Source organism: Spea bombifrons, chromosome 3, assembly GCF_027358695.1.
Source record: "Spea bombifrons isolate aSpeBom1 chromosome 3, aSpeBom1.2.pri, whole genome shotgun sequence".
Taxonomy (NCBI): Eukaryota; Metazoa; Chordata; class Amphibia; order Anura; family Pelobatidae; genus Spea; species Spea bombifrons.
Window position 1 is genome coordinate 109,320,120 of NC_071089.1, and position 22,402 is coordinate 109,342,521.

The 22,402-nt window shown below is 41.7% G+C and overlaps 1 protein-coding gene across 1 annotated transcript; it reads right to left on the reverse strand.

Annotated features, from left to right (window-relative positions):
* Nucleotides 1–414: 414 nt before the first annotated feature.
* NTSR2 (neurotensin receptor 2) lies at nt 415–21,165 on the reverse strand. Its single transcript, XM_053460449.1, has 4 exons — nt 20,530–21,165; nt 14,264–14,549; nt 3,462–3,552; nt 415–628 (listed from the first exon to the last, which is right to left on the reverse strand). The coding sequence occupies exons 1-4, from the start codon at nt 21,163–21,165 to the stop codon at nt 415–417; spliced, it is 1,227 nt and encodes a 408-aa protein (XP_053316424.1).
* Nucleotides 21,166–22,402: the final 1,237 nt, after the last annotated feature.

Here is a 22,402-nt window from a genome sequence, read left to right on the forward strand (position 1 = left end):
GGCCACGCTACCCTGCTGTCCCGACGAGGTCTACCTCTGTCCGCGTTTTAGGAAGAACTTGGTGGGACAGCGGGATTCGGGACCGAAGTTACATTTATCTGTCCTGTCCCCCCAAAATAACTCTGCCCTAGTTTGACCATTTCAAATGTTGGGAGTTGTGCTTCTTTTAGTCAAGGTTTTCCAGTCCATTTCATCTCCATCCTTATATTCATCAATATTGAGTCCACATGACTGCGCTTCTGGATAGCGTTATTATGCTAAACAAAAACCCTTCCAGGTCAGTTGACGCAGGGAAAGACAACATGGGATGAATTACTGCCTTTTCATCAATCAGTATAACAATGATATGCAAGTTTTATGAACGTTATTGTCTATGGCATGCATGATCTGAACCCGACGTTGGACGCTCAGCGATTAGTTACCGCAGGCGTTAGTCTTCAGGCTGTGGGTGGTGTGCTTTACGGAAAGGGCTATATTATGTTTGTTGCACGAGAAGTCCAAAGTCTCTAGAAAGAGCTGTCTGAAGGAAGATGAAACCACGTTGTAAAGGATTGGATTGACAGCAGAGCTCACGTAGAACAGTGTGTTAGTCAGCATGTAGAAATAATGGTAGAAATTATAGAGGAATCTGCAAGAAAGAAAAGGACATTTTGTGAGAAGTTATGTCAAAGTACTAAACGCTACACAAGATTCCGTACTGAAGGCCACGAACCTTTAGATACTGTAAAGAAGCCCAATTTATCTTTAAGTTCCCCTCACAAGTTGTTTCCCTGATAGACCTGCTCTGTCTACACGGAGAAAGCAATCAAGGTCGGCTCCTGCTGTAAAATACTTTAATCCTAGATCGAAGGGATCTTAGATCTTAATATATATCAGGATTTTTCACGTTGATCTTAACTTTTTTTTTCCACAGACTCGATATCTTATCCCGCCTGTGTTATAAAGGCTTCATTAAAGGGACACTCCGGTGCCCCATACAGCAACACCCACAATGAGTACACAAGAAAGTACTTTGTAAGTTCTTTAAAATGCATGTTTTGCAGAAAGAGAAAAACAAATAAAAAAAGTGCACTTAGCAGTGTTCTATTATCGTGCCAGTTTGGCCTGCTTGAAACAGCCAATCAGTGTCAGGAAAGCACTCTCATTGAAATAAATAGGATCAGGCCCAGACCTCCCATCTGGCACTATGGGGCCGGTGGCAGACAATGAGGCCGGTGGCAGACAGCACCGCACAATCACTGGAGTGACAGATCGGGTGCTGTAGCGTGTGGTCAGTAGCTGGATATGCCTGGCCCCACTCTACGTGAGCGTAAAGACGTAGCATGCAGCCGCGCATATTCAGTCTTCGACCACGAGTACGGCTGCTGGCCTTAAAGCGCCAGGGCTGCCCAGAAATGCACTTTCTGCACATTTACTTCGGGGGGGGGGTTAAGCCACCTATGGATAAATCTTTAGAGGTTAAAAACTGTGCCAAAACCGTGTCCATGATGAACTGAATTTAGAGTGCTGGATGAATCTGATGAGATGGGAATGGGTAATGTAGTGTGAGTCAGACAAGCTGATTTATTTTATGAGAGGCATTACACTTTCTAATTAAGTAATTTGTTTTTTTCCCTGAGCTTTTAAATGACAGCTGATTTTTTTACTTACAGGGCAAGTTTATAATTTTAAAAATACAGATAAAGAGGTTATCTGGTCATCACTTCATGGTTAGATTTCTATTAATGCGCTTAACAAGCATTTCAATTGATAATTATCTGGTGCTTAAAAAGATAAAATATTTAAAAGGAAATAAATGCGCATAAATTAAAACTGTGATGACTTCTATTTTATTTTTTGCTATGCACTTCTGCACACGATACTAAAGTATTGGAGGTAGTGCGCTACAATGAGCACACAATGTGGCAATAAAGTGTTATTGTGTATCTGCAGCCTTACCAAAGGGTATCAGAGCAAATGTAAGATTCTTATGGCCAAATTTCTAGAGCTGAGCCTATTCTTCATACTTTTATTTAATCAAGTTTTGCCATCCCAGCTGGGTTTTCTCGCTGTATATCACAGTTAAATGTGCTGCTTGAATACAGGTGCCTTTATTAGACTATACTTACCACCTAACAATATTACATATGTCTCTAAAATGGCACCTAAACAATCAGCATGCAAATGTTCCATCTGAGGTGAAAAGAAATATCTAGTAATCTGTCTTTTGCCATACAAATTCAAGGGACTACCATTCCACCACCCTAGGTTAACACAGGGGTGGATAAAGAGCCTGATCTTGGGGGGGTCACACTAACACACACACTACACACAACACTAACACATATGTACACAGACACGCCCACTAACTACATATATATATACACTAATTTTTCCAAATTAACACACATGCACACTGACACACACATCTAAACAATCATACTAACAACCAGCCAGACTCACATTAACACAACCTAGCACTCAACACTAACATGCACACTGACACACACAGCCAGATACTCGCACCAACACACACTAACATACCCAGACACACACACTGACACACTACTATATGCAGATACACAGACATGCACACATCAGCATACTCAGACACACACACACATGCACACACCAGCATACTCAGACAGTCACGCTAACACTCAAATACACAAACATTGTTAACTGTAACATGGGGTCATAGCTCTTTACTATGGACATGGCTTAAACATATGCACGCACACACACATACACACATACAGTCACACATATTAACATATCCAGATGAACAGACATACCCAGAAACAAAAACAAACTTACACAGACACATACACTAACATTCTCAGACACACAGTCACACACACTAACATACTCAAACATACACTAACATACCCAGAAACACACACTAACAAACTCAGACACACACTAACATACTCAAACATACACTAACATACTCAAACATACACTAACATACTCAGACACACACTAACATACTCAAACATACACTAACATACTCAAACATACACTAACATACTCAGACACACACTAACATACTCAGACACACATTATCATACCTGAATACACACACACATATGCACATACACACAGTCACCGACAATCAAAGACATTAACATACCTTGACTCACACACAACTGGTGAAGCACTTACCTGTCGTTAATGTAGCTGGCACACAATGCGACATTACATGACCCTGCTAAACTCTACCTCCAAATTAAGGGAATAAAGAGGTAAATCCTGTTTAATCAGGACCCCTTTATGCCCACAACCAGAGGATGTTTCCATCGATCTGGGTGGGGCAATTGCCATGCTGCCTCCTGGATCTGTCCATGGGTTAACATGGGTCCATGGGTTAACATAACCTAGGTCATGTTGGTTAGGTAGGTTCAGAGAATTTAACAATAATTTATTTAAGGTATCTTTAAAAATACTTTTTTTATATAAAATGTACACTAATGAATACTTACGTAGACCATTTGTCATCTGGAACATAGCAGAACATCAATCTTCTTGCGTGGTATGGTAACCAGCACACAACGTATGCAATCACAATGGCCCCTATGTGAATTACAAAGTATTATTGTTATAACATATTCATGATCCTTACATACAACTAAAATGACACACGCCAAAACAGTTTCCCACATTGCCCCTGAAGAAGTCGCTCATTAGAGATTTATCTGCTTTCTGGTTACCGCGGTCTTGGCTTATCTAGCAGTAGCCAACAACATGTTGTATAACTTTTGTAAAAAGTATAAATTTTTGGTATCTATGAAATTTAAATATACTTATTTTTTGGAGACGTCACCACTCATTTTGAATGTGTCCAAAAACATAGCGAACAGCCTCCCTGCTTTATATATCCCACCTTGTATATCCCACCATGTATATCCCACCTTGTATGGCATCATAAAATACACACGTTTGAGACATACATTAATCGGTGTAATATTTAGGCATTATGAAGGGGGAAGTTTGTAAATAAGGTTCTCAATTCTGACTAACAGCCTTTTAGCTTGTTTGCATGGACATTAAAACAACATTATTTTCTTTACGTTTTCCCTCCATTTACAGAGGGAGAGGACTTGGGGAAGTTTATGATGGAATTGGTTGCCATAGTAACTGTATTGCAGTACAGTGACTGTGGCATCCAGAAACTGTCAATTAAGCTGCCATTTTGGATTCATCTCCAGATGGCTGTCCAGATTTCTGAGTCAGAAGTACATGTGATCATTTTAATCAGAAAACTGCTTCTAAACTGCACTAGGGTGCTCCATAATTGATTGAGTCGAGTCACTTGAACATCAACTCAAGTGCAGTCCACTCCAATTGAGTTGCTATATTTTTCATAGACATTGAGCTCAGTTGAGTCCATGCGAGTTAATTTAGCAACTCACAAACATTTTGGGTACTGGCAGTCATGTTCAGTTTGATGAATTTATGAGTTGGACCATTTTGTACGCAGGGAGGACATCATAGACGTTCCTCCTGCCTCACGATGGCGTTATGGAGTCCGCAGATCAACATGTTAATCGTTATATTCAAGGGAATACATATTTTAAAGTACAGGTTACATATTTCTATTTCCAATTCTTGCTGAATAATTCAGATTTAGAAATGCCCTTTTCAGCATGTAAGTTGAAATATAAAAAGCCATTGTTATAGCCGTCAGTGAATTTTGAACCGACTGATTCCATATGGAATTATAAATATTTATAAGCAATATATTCTGCACAACGGATGATCATGTCAAGGCACATTTGTGAATGTGATACACAAAAGGAACATAAAGCCCTTAAACTATATTTTTGAAGGTCTGTGGCTTAAACATTTTTTTTTCTATAAAACAAAATTGCATTAGCTATATAATCACTGTAATTTACAATGGATAAACTAAAATGTTTTACGTAATGTCATAAAAATATCGAAGTCCCATGAATATTTCATCTTTTGAAATCCCCTGGAGTTGTCTATTACCATTTGCAATTTTTATCTCTTTTTTTTCTATTTACCAATAAATAGTGCTCTAAAAGTAACTAATAATAATAATAATAATAATAAATGTCAGATGTCTTTCAACATGAAAAAATGTAAAATTATTTATTAAAGTAAGAAAAACAAGCTACATATTGTTAAAAACCTCTACAGAGAGGGATCTGGGAGTACTTGTCAATCATGGATCTTCCAGCAGTGGTCAATAACCCAGAAATCAGAACAATGGATGATCTCAGCTATGGCTACATACCGTATTGGCTCGAATGTAGACTTTTTACCCCCACTTTAAGTCTTTAAAGTGGGGGTCTAGCCCCCGACGCCCAGGACATGCATCCTACTCTCCGATACGCTCAGAAAGCCTCCCCTGCCAGCACTTCCCATGGGGGGGGGGCGCCGGCACGGGAGGTTGTCTAAGCGCATCGTGCGGACGGTCACAGGCTGTGGCGATGCGGGTAAACAGCCTCCGGCAGCGGAGGTTGTTTACCCGCATCACCGCAGCCGGTGACCGTCCGCACAATGCGTTTTACCTCTGCCCCCAAGACTTACCAGAGCAGACTCCCGGGTGTCTTGCGGGGCCGGCGGGGGACATCTACGCAATACGCGTATACAACTTCCGGTGCCGGCACATCCGCTGAGTGGCGGCACCGGAATTTTGTATACGCGTATTGCGTAGATGTCCCCCGCCGGCCCCGCAAGACACCCGGGAGTCTGCTCTGGTAAGTCGGGGGGGCAGAGTGGCAGCATATCTCGGGGGGGAGGAGGAGGACAGTGGCAGCATATCTCGGGGGGGGGGACAGTGGCAGCATATCTCGGGGTGGGGGGAGGAGGACAGTGGCAGCATATCTCGGGGTGGGGGGGAGGACAGTGGCAGCATATCTCGGGGGGGAGTGGCAGCATATCTCAGGGGGGGAGACAGAGTGGCAGCATATCTCGGGGGGGGGAGACAGAGTGGCAGCATGTTTTTTTGATGCTTTTTTAAAGAAAAAAACGTTTTCTTTAAAAAAGCACCAAACCTTTAGGGTGCGGCCTATATACGGGGGCGGCCTATATCCGAGCCAATACGGTACTTTTCAAATTGGGTCTGCTTACCTAAAGTAAATAATTACCAGATACACGTATGTTTAAGGACAATATAAAAAGCCTGTCTGGGGACCTGTTCATACATCCATAGTATTTTACGAACATGAAGGCAATTGCTAAGGTGATATGATAAGATAGGGAAGGAAGGGGTAAAGTTTTTCCTTTTTTACAGTCAGCACAGTTAAGATGTTGAATCCACTGCCAAGTGAGGTGGTTCACTTTAAAAAGGCTGAATGCCTTAATGTTGCCTTGAGTAACTATTCAGTAAAGATGATGATACTATTAGTGGTTCCTTGAGATTGCATTTTGCCAAGAATTTGTGCCATCAGATTCAGAAACATGTATCAATATCTCCATAATTGTGAAAAATATTATAACAATAAAACCTAAAATAATATATAAACAAGGGTGAAAAAACACAAAATGTTCCTCTACTAATTCCCGGCTTTGTAGACCACGGAGAACTGGAGTTATTTGTGCTATTTGTAGAAATAGCTTATTCCAAGAATAAAACACCAAAGCGGGGAGATCAATGATAGTTTACAAAGTCAATATCTCTGTGGTTTCTGTGTTGTGTGCTGGAATTAGGTCCATCAGACAGTGATTATGGGGGAAGACCTGCATGATTATGGAACAATTGGTGTTTTTCCCTTTTTCAGGCAGAAATAGTTATTGATGGACTTTTTCCCACCCTGAGTGATTATATAACTATGTGAAATTTGGGAAATTTATGAACAAGTGGGGCATGATAGAGACAAGACAATGTGTGGGGTTTAAAGCAAGGGGTAGATGAAAAGAAAAGGACAAGAAATGAGAAGAAAATGAAAAGAAATAAGAAATAAATAAAAAAGAAAGGGAAGAAAAAGAAAGAAAGAAAGAAAGAAAGAAACGCAATAGTACAATATGAAACGAGACAAGAAAGAGAGAAAGGCTAGAAGAAAATGGGCCGAAGGGAAAGGAAAAAGGTGTTATTTCTGACTGATGGTACTTTTCAGTTTTGATGGTTTGTTGCAACCAGAGCGGAATGTAAAGGTGCTGTTCCAGTTAGAAAATACAATAACTGAGCTTTCCGGCACATTAGGCAAATTAACCTTAGCAGTTTCTCTCCTTCAAGGGTTTGATTAAATAAAAACAAAACAGAAGCTTTTAAAATGCTTTTCAGTTTCTCTGACAACCGCCTTTCGCTGCTTGCCTTCTGCCACATGACAAGCATTCCGTGAAGAATTCTTAAAAGTTTACATGAATTGTTTCTAGGAATGGCTTAGACATCCAGCCGCATTAGGAACGCTCTCTCAAAAGCTGTATTTAGTTATAAAAGAGTAACGTACACTTCAGTAGTTGGAACAGAGACTGCATGTTATGATGATAGGCAAAGAGAGCCTTTGAATTTCACTGAAAGCCGGTGCCACCGGACACCACTTCCCAGTATAACTCTGTGTTTGAGCGTGCGCTCGCTGAGGACTATACCATAAGTACCAAAGGTTACTCTGCTGAGAAAATTTCAATGACTCAACGATGGAAATATAAAGTAATAATCCGTGATTCCAGATACGTGGTTTGTGGATTATTGGTGTAGCTTGTGTTTGTGGCTGTAAAGCCAACGGGATTCCAAGTGCCCTCAAATAGGGGCGATGTTTTCACTATTACCGTATCATTGAATGCATTCTATCTATCTATCTATCTATCTATCTATCTATCTATCTATCTATCTATCTATCGTGAAGTAGGCAGAGGTACCTGAAGGTATTTAAGTCCCAGTGCATTGCTGGGTCCCTTCCCTTTTTCCTGACTATTTAACTCGGGTGGTGCCGTTATAATGGAAGGAAGGCAATCGGCTGGGGTAGTTGTTGTTTTCCCTGAGGATTCAGTGAGGGCAGAAGCCCCAGGAGGCTTGAACACAGGTGCATTGTGTGGATGTTACAGGGCAAGTGGAATACCTGATAAACCGTTTAGTGGTTCAGCACTGCTCTGGTGAGTTAGTGCTGCAGAGTGGAATCATGTTGTATTTTGTGTATTATTTTGTCATTTGCCCTGTAACAATAAAACTGTTGGCTCCACCTACTTCCAGGTGAGCCCCTCCCACTTCAGAAACTTTAGAGATTTGAAGACAGGACATTTTTAGGAGGATACAATGTTATATGTTTTAGAGAAGTATTTTATGTTTGCAGTGTAATCACAAGTTTTATTTTTCTCCCTTGGGTTCGTCCTCGGTATTCTGTGTGCAAGATGAACGGAGCAATATGTACGATTGACACAAATGTCACTTAAAGGAGGACAAATTCCCTTTATATGTCACTGTAACGATGGCGCCTGTCACTTCCAGTCCTCAGTAGCAGCCCACTAATGCTTGATTGCAGCATGTTCATTGAGTTTAGAGAAATTAGCCAGCCGCGCCATCCGTAAGGCCAAGTCACAAAGCCCCTGTAAATAGAACCCATCTGTGAAAATCCCATATGTTCTACAGTACAGAAAAAGCTATTGCCTTTTTTTCTTATTAACCCCACCATATAATTCCCCTAAAAATGTAAGTTTTTCTATTTAATTCAAATGCTTGCTAGACTATAATTTCTTGTTTCATGTACAGTGTTTCTATACGCAATATATATATATATTGGTATTTTTTTTCAAAGACTGATCATACTGTCTTTTGATATCATTTTATATGTATAGTCCATTATTTAGTATGAATAATAGATTTAAAAATATAAAGAACAAAGCTAAAGAAACTTTTGCGCAATTTTATGTAGGCAAACATCCTTGAGTGCAGCAAAATGCTCACACATATACTAAACTGTTTTTCCATAATTTTAAAACTTTTTAGTTGTAGCCAGAAAAGTATTTTTTTTAAATATATTTTTATTGGGAGAGGTACAAAGTGTTTGGGCATCTTCTTTTTACAAATTTAAGTTTTTTAACTTTTCAAACATTGTTTTTTCAAATAGCAATCCATTAGCGTTTTTGTATACTTCATTGATCATTAGCATAGCCAGTCAGTACCCCTTATGATGTCATGGGGACATCCCTGGTGTCTGTATTCATTTTTTGTTATTTTATTGTAATTTTTTTAAATACTTACTATTTGTTTCTATTTTTGATCTCCATTGCAGCTGATCACACACTGATCGGGAAACAAGGCAGTACAGCCCTGCATTCTTGATTGAAGTATCTGAGAGTATCTTGTAGGAGGTCAGCTCAGAACCAATGATGCTGACCAGGGCCGGACTGGCCCACCGGGATACCGGGAAATTTCCCGGTGAGCCGGAAGGTCTGTGGGCTGGGCGGCCGGCAGACTAACCATGAAGACAGCCGCTGAGCGGCTGCAAATGGCATTGAACGCCTCCCTCGGTGCCAGGGGCGGGCTGGGCCGGGGGGCAATTGCCCCCAGGCTGCCCGAAATCTAATCAAAGCGGCCGCTGGGTGCTGATGCGGCCGGCCGGCATCAGCACCCAGCAGCCGTGTGCGATGGCCGTCTAGTGATGGGAGCAGTGTGAGGGGTGAAAGCTCCGCCCCCTCGCACTGACCTTTCACCCCTCACGCTGCTTCCATCACTATGCGGCCATCAGATTGCTGGGAATGTAATCTAAACGGCCGGTGCGTGCTGATGTCGCTGGCCGCCTCTGCTTTAATACTTTTTTTTTTTACTTTATATGGCGAGCCGATCCAGCTTACCATATAAATAAAAAAAAAGTGTTAAAGTAGCTCCGGCCGGCGGCATCAGCACGCACCGGCCGTTTAGATTACATTCCCAGCAGTCTGATGGCTGCATAGTGATGGGAGCAGCGTGAGGTGGAAGCTCCGCCCCCTCGCACTCAGACTGCTGCAGCACCGGATGTCAGGTCAGTGGCATCCTGTCAGCATAGAGGAGAACAGTGTGCAGCTACCAGGAAGTCAAGAGAAGTAGAAGGTGAGTAAAATAATGTATTTTTTGTACTGTATAATGTTTTTTGTATTTGTTAAAAACAAAAAAAAAAATCGGTATGTGTCTGTATGTAAGTGTGTCCCCCTATATGCCACTCTGCCTCCAGAATTGCCTTATACCCCCCTATATGCCACTCTGTCCCATGATATGCCTTTTAACCCCCTATATGCCAGAGTGACATATAGGGGGTCAAAAGGCATATCTGGAGGCAGAGTGGCATAAAGGGGGTTAAAAGGTATATCATGGGGCAGAGGAGCATATAGGAGGGTATAAAGTATATCGGGGAGGCAGAGTGGCATATAGGGGGCATAAGGCTTTTCTGGAGGCAGAGTGCCCCATGATATGCCTTTTAACCCCCTTCATGCCACTCTGCCTCCAGAAATGCCTTATACCCCCTATATGCCACACTGTCCCATGATATGCCTTTTAACCCCCTATATGGCAGAGTGGCATATAGGGGGTTAGAAGGCATATCATGGGACAGAGTGGCATATATTATTTTTTATTTAATATGGCAAGCTGGATCGGCTTGCCATATAAAGTAAACAAAAATGTCCCATGATATGCCTTTTAACCTCCTATATGGCAGAGTGGCATATAGGGGGTTAAAAGGCATATCATGGGACAGAGTGGCATATAGGAGGGTTGAGGCATATCAGGGAGGCAGAGTGGCATATAGGGGGGTATAAGGCTTTTCTGGAGGCAGAGTGCCCCATGATATGCCTTTTAACCCCCTTCATGCCACTCTGCCTCCAGGAATGCCTTATACCCACTATATGCCACTCTGTCCCATGATATGCCTTTTAACCCCCTATATGACAGAGTGGCATATAGGGGGTTAGAAGGCATATCATGGGACAGAGTGGCATATAGGGGGTATAAGGCATTTCTGGAGGCAGAGTGGCATATAGGGGGTTAGAAGGCATATCAGGGGGGCAGAGTGGCAAGCCTGGGGGCAGAGGTGCATAACTCAGGGTAGGTTGTCAAATGAAAGGAAATAAAAACCAAACATGTCTCAATCATAGCTTTTATTAAATATGGAAAAAAATAGTCTACATGAATTAATAAAGAAATAAAAGTTTCTTACCAGAATATCGTGAAGAATAATGTGATCAGTGTTTTGTTCCACTGAATAAAATGGAACTCTTTCATCTAAAATGTTCGCAGTAGTAAATGTTTTGATCCCATTATGTGTAATGTATTTCATTTATTAGGGCCTTTTAACACTTTTGCTTTCTGGCATTTTAATACAAATAATGAGATAAAAAGAATGGCACATAGTGTGACTCGGGTGTGTATAAGGGGTGCGTGTGGGTATAAGAGCTTCACCGTGAGATAAACTATATGGGGCTGGTCTCCAAATTTTTCCAGGGCTGCTTTTCAGTCCCAGTCCGGCCGTGATGCTGACTCCCGCTGATGTAATAGATGCAAAAAAGCAGGACAGTACTATGTCCTAGTAATTGTTTTGGTCACTTCACATAGGACATTATAGTATATTCTAACTTGTCAGCATGTTAAACAAAGGCTTTATCACATAAGTACTTGCCCCTCTAAACCTAATAACTGGTTGTGCCATCCTTGGCGGCAACAACTGCAATCAAACATTTGCAATAATCGGCAATGAGTCTTTTACAACGCTGTGGAGGAATTTTGTCCGTTCTTCTTTGCAGAACTGTTTTAATTCAGCTACCTTGGCGTCTTGAACTGTCTTTTTAAGCTCACGTCGCAGCATCTCAATTGGATTGCCAGGACTTTGACTAGACCGCTCTGAAATGTTCTTTTTCTTTCGAGCCATTCAGAAGTGGATTTGCTTGTGTGCTTCAGATCATCAAAACCCAACAGCGCGTTAGCCTTAGGGGACAAACTGATGGCTGGACATTCTCCTTCAGGATTTTCTGGTAGAGAGCAGATTTCATGGATTTATCAACTATGGCAAGTTGCCCAGGTCCTGAAGCAGCCCCAATCCATAACACTGCCACCTCTGTGGTTGAGTGTTGCTATGATATTCTTCTTGTGGAATGCTGTTATCTTGATGTGACAACACTTTTAAAAGTTCCACTTTTGACTCATCAATCCACAGAATATTATCCATCAACATCTTGGGGGTCATCCAATGTTTTTTGGAAAATGTGTTTGCCTTGCAACTCTCCCATGGATGCCATTTTTGCAATCTCTTTCTTATTGTGGAATCGTGAACACTGAGGCAAGCGAGGCCTGCGGTTCTTTACACAGGAATTTTGGTCGTTCCGACCCGCTCCCGCTCACCACTGTTCCAAGTTTTCGCCATTTGTAGATAATGGGTCTTATGGGAGTTCACTTGAGTCACAGAGCCTTAGAAATGGCTTTGTAACCCTTACCGGACTGATAGATTTCAAAGACTTATTACTTTGACTGATATTCATGTGTTCTTGAATTTCTTTAGATGGTGGCATTGTGTGCTGCTTTTTATACCTTTTAATCTACTTCACTTTGCAAGACAGGTTCGATGTTTAGATTTAGCAGGGCTGGCAGTAATCATGCCCAGGTTAAATTGGTTGATTTAGTAACCAAGGGGGCAATTACTTTTTCACATAGGGCCAGGTAGGGTTGGATAGCTTTTTTCCCTCTATACATGAAATTATTATTTTAATACTACATTTTGAGTTTTCTCTGATTATCTTTGTCATATATTAAAATTAGTTAATTTAAAACATTTAAATGTGACAAATAATTGCAATACATCACAGTGAGGGATTATTAATTTAAGAAGTTTGCCTAGAATTATAACCATCAAAATCATAAACATCGATCAACACCTTCATAATTGTGGAAAATAGAAGAGCTGAATAGTTTTGAGCTGCTAGTCTACAGCATGAAATTCAACTAAACCTAAAATAATATGTAAACAAGGATGAGGAAAACATACACACATTATTCCTGTACTATTTCCCTGCTTTCTACACCACGGAGAGCTGGAGTTATTAGTTGCCTTGGTAGGAAAACCTAATTTCTAACAATAAAACACCACAACAATGTGTCAAAGAGATCCATCAGTCAACATCTCTGAGGTTTTTCTGTTGTGTGCTGGAATTATTTTCATCAGACGATGGAGAAACATCTGCATTATCGAGGAACAAAAAACCCAAAAGTAATGGATTTACTGCTTGACTTTGTTAGAATTTTCGAAAAATCTCTGATCCTTCAGGATCCTAGAGTTTAAATAGAATTGTTAAGCTATCTTTGCAAACAAGACAGATAGATTGATGTCAATAGTTCTGTACACAGACATCCTTACAATGTTTACTTGCAAATACCCCTGATAACCAAATTCCAGATATTTGGATAATCCTAAATCTATTTCTGCAGCAATGTACAAAAATCTTTAGTGTTCCACATAGATGAACATAGGTCAACCTCTCATCTGCTACTGAAATTATTAAAAATAGCAAGGACTGGACTGGGAGCATAAATACACAATGGGGGGCTCTCTGGAGTTCACAAATACATGTGGGGGCTGGCAGCATCAATACACAAGAGGGCCAGCTGCGGCCATCACATAAATCAATACAAAAGGGAAACCGTCTGTGGAAACCCTCCGGATGCGGGTGTCAGTGTGGCAGAGCCTGTCCTGTTGTGTGTGTGTGTTTGGGTGTCGGTGTGGCAGAGTCTGTCCTTGTGTGTGTTTGGGTGTCAGTGTGGCAGAGTCTGTCCTTGTGTGTGTGTCTGGGTGGCAGAGCCTGTCCTGGCCCTTTACTTTCTGTAGGAATAAATTGAACTATTTATATTTTACTTATCCAAAGATAAAACGCCCTTCTGAATTTGTAGTCACTTCAGAGGACAAAACATTCTAGGCCCAGAAATCAGTGAGAGCAAAAGTAAAGGTATTGTGTTATTTACTCTATTTCAACCTGCGTATCTTATTAAAAAGGATTAGTGGCACTAAATTGTGGCTTCAGGGGTCCCGTGTATGATGACTTTTTTTTAGTGTACTGATGTACTCCCAATCCCATCACATAAGATTCTATCTTCTACTATCTGCCGAGCACTGATGTTCTCTTTATTCAGTACACATGGATGTCGAGAAGTTAAGATTCTATCCATTCTGTCTATTTTATTTATTTCCAAAAAAGGCCCACCAAAATCCTTAGCACCAGGCCCATGATGCCCTGTTAAAGGGTCTTTTGGTTTGACTTTGTCCCCTTGGCTGGAAATTGCCAACCTGCTCATGCAAACAAAGCACAATAATCCCCCCCCCCGCCCCACAGCAAACACAAAATAGACTGATAATCTCTTAACTGAGCATGTAAATGCTGTGTTGAAGTGAATGTATTCGGTTAGGCTCGCTGGACACCGTGAGACTGCTCTTCCATGTTGCTCCTCGGACTGAATCAATTTTACAACTGGCAGAATTGGAGACGACCGCCTGGGAGTCATGAATCTCCTGTGACGTCTGAGGACCCATACAAGATGAACGCAAAAATAGACAGGAACGGGAGCGCAGCGACTCCAGCTGACTCACAGTGACGCAGTTCATGCAGGCAATCAGCGTCACTGGAAGCAGGAAGGATACCAGTACATTCACCTGTAACGATAAGCACACAAACAGTAACAATTTTGTACAATAAAAATGGGTATGGGGTGCTGAGAACGTTGTGTGAGTTTGTGCTAGCTTTTGGGAAACCAACATTCATAGAATCAGATATTAGAGTCACATAAGCTTTTAAGACCTGAGATTCTTCAGATGTATAAAATAGGACTTCTTTAGACTATGCAATAACAACAAAAACATTAAGACATGGTCTTATTTCTTTTTACATAACTGCAAAAGGGTTTTTTGATGATCAATTAGCCTTTTAATTTTAAACTTGGATTAGCGAACACAACATGCCATTGGGACACAGGAGTGATGGGAGTGATACAGGACCTCTGTATGGCTATACAGATATTACATTAAAAATCAGCCGTTTCCAGCTACAACAGTCATTTGCAAATTAACTCCCGTCTGTGCTGTATTTCTGATCCATTTCATGATATTTTAATAGCCAGAATTTGATTTTCTTTCAAGAACAAGGACATTTGTGGAACTATTTCTACAAAAATGAGCAACGGTGTGTAGCAAGAGGAATGTCGAGTATTTTAATCATTTTCTTTTTGTGTCTTAAAAACAAGTAATAATAATGGTAATTACCAGACTTGTGCATTCGTATGAGCATGAAAAAACGAACACGAAGGGTGAGCTTTCGTTGTTCAGCCCGAATACCGAACAAACGAACATGGCGGCAGCAAAACGTATATGAAGACGAAGACAAACAACACGAAGAATACAAAAAACAAAAACTGTCTCCGTTTCTCACCCTAATAAAGTTGGCAACAAATACCTAAACATAATATAAATGAGAGGTTTTGGTTATATGAATTGGCCAAAGCATAATTAAGCTCACCCGCCACGTCAAGACACACTCTCAATAGGGTGAGAACCTACTCTCACCTCCTACATAGTGGGCACACAAAGCAGTTTATACTGCTACCAAAACCTTATTAATGTGTTGGGGGAGGTGCAATTAAACCTCCTCCTATTTAACTCCTGGACAGCAAGCTGCAATCAGACTGATGAGGAGCCAACAACCTCAAATATGTGCAAACAGGGAAAAGAAAAAATGTCGGTGCACTAAGCTAGTCACAGGCTCAAATAATACAAATGTATAATACGAGGCCTACCAAACAGGTGTAAGCATGCTGCAAAAACAGTGTATCGGCTGTACAATGTATACAAAAAACAAAAACTGTCTGCGCTTCCGATCCTAATAAAGTTGGCAACAAATATATAAACATAATATAAATGAGAGGTTTTGGCTATATGAATTGGCCAAAGCATAATTAAGCTCACGCACCATGCCAAGTACTCTCAATAGGGTGACGCGAAGACAACACGAAGAATCTTAATTTTCGTCTTTATGTACTAATCTCCCTGGTCCATTCCCCATCTAGCCTACCTTATCTATTTTTTTTCCCCACGAAGGCGAACATGAGGAGTTTGCCAGCGTCCAAGTCTAGTAATTACAAAGTAAAAACACTGGTCAACAAATTACTTTGTATCTGATCATGCAAATCCTAGCACCAGCTCAGACAACATATACCACAGTAATAAATATATAGTAGGTACAACGGCTGGTTTTAAAGGAGAAAAAGCGAAATACAGTATTGCAAAGGTTTAACCAGTTATGTATGTAGCTCATGTGTTTGGAATCTGATTATATCTAATGTGCAATAAGCTTTGCCAACAATGCAGCAGTGTCTTAATAAATTTAACTTAAATCTTATTTGCTGTTTAGTAAATCCAGCACAGTCTGTGATAATCAACAGCCCATGGGATTTATTCACGTCTGTAAATTGACAAACATTTATTGGATAAAATGGGCCTCTGCTATTTAAATATAACCGCTTCCCGATAGAACTCTTCGCAAGAGCTGTGGGTCTCAGTTTTGTATCTATGGTAACTAAAGATTTTATATATATATATATATATATATATATATATATATATATATATATATATATATATAGATATATATATATATCTATACACAGTATCTCACAAAAGTGGGTTTTTTGCAAATATTTTATTATATCTTTTCATGTGACAACACTGAAGAAATAACAATCTGCTACAATGTAAAGTAGTAGGAATGTACAGCCTGTATAACAGTGTAAATTTGGTTTTCCCATCAAAATAACTCAACACACAGTCATTAATGTCTAAACGTTGGCAACAAAAGTGAGGACACCCCTGAGTGGAAATGCTCAAATTGGGCCCAATTAGCCATTTCCCCTCCCAGGTGTCATGTGACTCGTTAGTGTTACAAGGTCTCAAGTGTGAATGAGGAGCAAGTGTATTAAATTTGGTGTTATCGCTCTCACACTGTCTCATACTGGTCACTGGAAGTTCAGCATGGCACCTCATGGCAAAGAACTCTCTGAGGATCTGAAAAAAGAATCGTTGCTCTACATAAAGATGGCCGCGGCTATAAGAAGATTGCCAAGACCCTGAAACTGAGCTGCAGCACAGTGAGCAAAACCATAAAGCGGGTTCACAGGACAGGTTCCACTCAGAACAGGCCTCGCCATGGTCAAGTTGAGCGCATGTGCTCAGCGTCATATCCAGAGGTTGTCTTTGGGAAATAGACACATGAGTGCTGCCAGCATTGCTGCAGAGGTTGAAGGGGTCCTGTCAGTGCTCAGACCATACGCCGCACACTGCATCAAATTGGTCTGCATGGCTGTCGTGCCAGAAGGAAGCCTCTTCTAAAGATGATGCACAAGAAAGCCGACAAACAGTTTGCTGAAGACAAGCAGACTAAGGACATGGATTACTGGAACCAAGATAAGAGACCAAGATAAACTTATTTGGTTCAGATGGTGTCAAGCGAGTGTGGCGGCAACCAGGTGAGGAGAACAAAGACAAGTGTGTCTTGCCTACAGTCAAGCATGGTGGTGGGAGTGTCATGGTCTGGGCCTGCATGAGTCCTGCCAGCACTGGGGAGCTATAGTTCATTGAGGGAACCACGAATGGCAACGTGTACTGTGACTGAAGAAGAGCATGATCCAGTGGCGGAACTACCGGGGTCGCAGGGGTCGCGACTGCGACCGGGCCCCAGCGGCAGGGGGGCCCAAGCCAAGGGGCCGCCCGAAATCTTTTTTCCGTTTTTGTTTTTTTCGCAGGGGCGTCCAACATGCGGCCCACGGGCCAAATGCGGCCCGCGAGACCTCGAGGTGCAGCCCGCGTAAGATCGGCAGCCAGGGCAACCGATCTTACGTGAGGCGCACCTCAAGCCCTGCTACTTACTTGTGGGAGGGTCTTCTGGACTGCACAGAGGAAGCGGAGTTCACATGACATCCTACTTCCTCTGTGCTTTAGCAGAGAAGGCGGAGGGAGGCCGAGGGGGTGGGGGGGCCCTTAACAGATTCTCGCACTCGGGCCCTGAGGCGTCTAGTTACGCCCCTGGCATGATCCTCTCCCTTCGGAGACTGGGCTTCAGGGCAGTAATCCAATATGATAATGACCCCAAACACATCTCCAAAACGACCACTGCCTTGGTAAAGAAGCTGAGGGTAAAGGTGATGGACTGGCCAAAGCATGTCTCCAGACCTAAACCCTATCGAGCATCTGTGGGGCATCCTCAAACGGAAGGTGGGGGAGCACAAGGAGAGGACACCTGTGGCAACCAGTGAAGCTCTGGTGAACTCCATGCCCAAGAGGGTACTTAGGGGTGTACTCACTTTTGTTGCCAAGGTTTAGACATTAATGGCAGTGTGTTAAGTTATACTGTTATAAAGGCTGTATACTTACTACTTTACATTTTAGCAGAGTGTCATTTCTTCAGTGTTGTCACATGAAAATATATAATAAAACATTTACAAAAATGTGAGGGGTGTACTCACTTTTGTGAGATACTGTGACAGCTACTAGCGTACTCAGTAGGAGTGAGAGTGTACCCCGACATTTAAAATGTGGCAAGTGCTTTTAAATCGTGGGATTAGAGTGATGTCTAGGAGTATTACAAGACCCTTTATGTGGCTTTGTGACAGATTGGTATCTATTTAATTAACTGGGTAAGGGATTTAGCACAAGAATAATATTTTTTATTGTACATGTACATACTTTAATACATAAACACCTGTTTCACTGTTTCCATACACATTATTCAGAGCTACTAGGAGAGAGGGCCAACGAGAGAAAATGGACATGTAGGATTTGTGCCCTACAGAGGGACTGTCCCTCTCGGGGCTGGACTGGGGGTGACAAGGCAGGTCTGTCAGTTTAAGAATATATGCACTGCCGCTCGTCACGTAAATCATGAAATTATTTCCAGTTATTCATTTTAAAGTGGAAGGGTCTAGGAGTAACAACAGCTATGCCACAAAGCAGTAGACCACCACCACGCTGTTGAGTGCTGAAGCACGTAAAATCGCCTATCCTCTCTAGTGCAAAGTTCAAAACTGCTTTTGGAGGCAACATCAGCACAAGCGCCGTGCATCAAGAGCTTCATGAAATGGGTTTCCATGACCAAGCAGCTGCACACAAGCCGAAGATCAGTATGTGGAATGCCAAGTGTTGGCTGGAGTGATGTAAACCACACTGCCACTGGATTCTGGAGCAGAGTAAATGTGTCCTCCGGAATATGGAAGTCTGATGGAGGAATCTGGGGTTGGCGAATGCCAGGAGAACACTACCTACCAGAATGCAAAGCGTCTACTGCAAAGTTTAGTGGAGGAGGGGTAATGGTTTTGGGCTGTTTTTCAGGGTTTGCCCCTCAGTCCCAGTGAAGAGTAATGTTAATGCTACATCATACATTTTAGACAATTGTTTGCTTCCAACTTTGTGGCACCAGTTTGGGAAAGGCTCTTTCCGGTTTTAGCATGGCTGTGCCCCTGTGTACAACGCATTAAACACATTGTCACAAACTATGTGTCATTAAACACATAGTTTGTGGAGTGTGGAGGAACGCGAACCAACCTTAACTCCATGAAAGACCTTTTGGATTAATTGGAATGCCAATTGTGAGCCAGACCTCCACATCCAACATCATCTCACAAATGCTCCTTTGGCTGCATGGGCACAAATTCCCACAGAAACGCTCCAAAACCTTGTGGAAAAAAATGGTCTTTCCAGAAGGGTGAAGGCTGTTATATATTATTGCCCATGGTTTTGGAATGGGATGTCAGATAGGTGTGATGGTCAGGTGTCCACATACCTTTGGTAATACAGCAGATGTATCTATTGATCAGTGGACAATGTGAGTGGCTGCTTAAGACACCTAAAAGGTAGTGCCACCAACGAAGTGCAACATATGAAGCCTAATAAGGTCCATATTATAGGCACACAGAGGAATAAACTACACTTAAATGCATGATATTAGGGCTATTTTCTCCTGCTTGTTGGTTTTCGTCTTTATCCCATAAGTCACAAAATTACAAATTACAAAACCGCCTGCTATAGAAAAACTGCCCTACATTGTACATTATGTACAGATCTAATGATTGCCTTTCCGGAATCCATCAGTTATTCAGTTAAAATGGCAAATGCATTATTTTAAAAATAATAAGAAAATTATGTTTCTAATATTATAAACTGTAAAGTATTTCACCACCCTGATATATAACACATTCTCATTCTTGTGACTGAATATAAGCAATGACATGTGAGAGAGTGTTGAGAGAGAGAGAGAGAGAGAGAGATAGAGAGATAGAGAGAGAATTTAATGACCAAGAAGAAAAAACAGGGTGGAAAAAACAGGTAGTGAGTATTAAGAGGTTAAAAAAGAGAATTTATATGAGTATTTGAGAGAGAGAGAGAGAGAGAGAGAGAGAGAGAAAGGAAAGAGAGAGACAGAGACACTGTTGGGGTTTAACTCTTTAAGTGCCAGTTATCAAACACATTGATATAATCAGTGTACCTTCTGATACATTTTCGGTTTGTTTTAGAGAACATTGAGTTAGAGGGAGATATATAGAGTGTGGGGTTAAGAGAGACAGGGGGTGATCAAACCCCTTAACGGCATTACCTGTATGAAGACTTTCAGGGTGGCAGTAGATACCAAATTGGTGCAGACTAAGGAGGAAGGATCTGGTTTTCCCTCTGAAGATCTGCTCTTATAGTTCACCCCCATGATAAAAGCCATAGGCATGGCAAACACTATGGAAGAGATCCAGATAGCAGACAGGATCTTCTTCGTCCTCATGCGGGACATGATTCTCTTAGCAGTCATGGGGTGGCAGATGGCCAGATACCTCTCACAGCTCAGGCTGGTGATGTTCAAAACAGTGGCATAGGAGCAAATATCCCTGAGGAAGTAATAACTTCTGCAAACTACATCTCCAAACACCCAAGGGTAGTGGACCCAGATGAAGTTGTAGAGTTCTATGGGAATGCTGATGAGAAGTATTAGAATGTCAGAGAGCGCAAGGCTCACCAGGTGATAGTGTACAGTGCTCTGCACGCTGCGGGCGCTGTGCTTCTTCAGCACCAGTCCAATGGTCACCACATTCCCTATGGTGCCCACCAAGAAGATGAGGATGTAGATCACAGTGATCAGCACCTTGGAAGAGAAGTGGGTGTCCACATCCAGCTCGTGAGACAGGTCGGTGCTGGTGGAGTTTGGCACAGCTGTGGTGGAACTGAAGTTCAGCAGTGGATCCATATCTCCTTCTAGAGAGGAGAGCAGTCCTACCTGATAATTCGTCACTGAAAGATTGGAAGCTCTGCGCTGGGGGGATGTATCTTCATCAGGTAGGTCAACACGTCAATGTGATGATCTGCTTTTACAAAAGGGGAGGCATGTGCAGGGGGTGGCTGTAGAAATCTCATTAAACCTAGAACCAAGGCTCCCTCCGGAGATTACTTACAATACTGTTAACCATGTGAGGACCACAGGCAGGGGTATCTGTACCACTACACCTATGCAGTGTCTACACCTCTCCCTCTCTTTGCTTCTCTAGATGCAATTCTTCAGTATATGTTTACAGGCACTGGTTAAGCTTTTTGGGGATCCTAAGCAAAATGATTATATAGAGTTCCCATCTTTAACACAATTCATATAAAGAACAGTTATGCTTAAAATAAGTAATGTGATATTTAAGTTTTATTAGAAGTCTATGTATAGATCTATCTTCACAGTCCAATGCACACCTGTAGGAGCCCTAAGCAGCTGCTTAATCTGTTGATAGTGCCACCCGTTTAGGCTTCAATACAAAAATATATATATAAAAAATATAAATAAATCTTCTCGATTCACCTGCCTGGAAACATAATGGCTAATCCTCATTGTAGCTGGTAGTTTATGCCAGTCTAGAACATAAAGAGACTGTGCTCCTGGTGTCAGTCTCTTCATCACACTGCCTGTGTGGAGCATGTCTGAAAGTGCTGGGGGGGGGCTATTCCCTTTTCTAGGATCACTAATAAGCAGATAAACACAGGGTAGCAAGAAACACTTACTGGACTAAGGTTTATTCCTTTATAAATGGCTGTTTCAAAGCAGCTGATTGCTTGCTAGGTTGAGATCTCAACTGAAATACAAGGATAATATCTCTACCAGTTACAGCAGCCAAGAGGCACTTCACTAGTTGAATTCCAACTCTTGTAGTCCTCAGCCATAATGACTTCAGCCTATAACTGGGGCAGAACCTGATGAATTTACATTGTGGGGAATGCAAGAAAAATACTCATATGATGGAAAATGTGTAGAAAAAGTGTAGTTCCCAGTAATATGTGAAACTACTGTGCACTGATTGTTAAGTCCCCCCCCCATTTTGGTAAATAAACACTGCAAAGAATAACTAAGTGGGGCTCTGGGAATAGTAATGTACATTGCACTGTAATTCATTTTATAACATTTTAACGCATTTCCAAGGCAAGACTGGCCCCCGCAAATAGGAGAA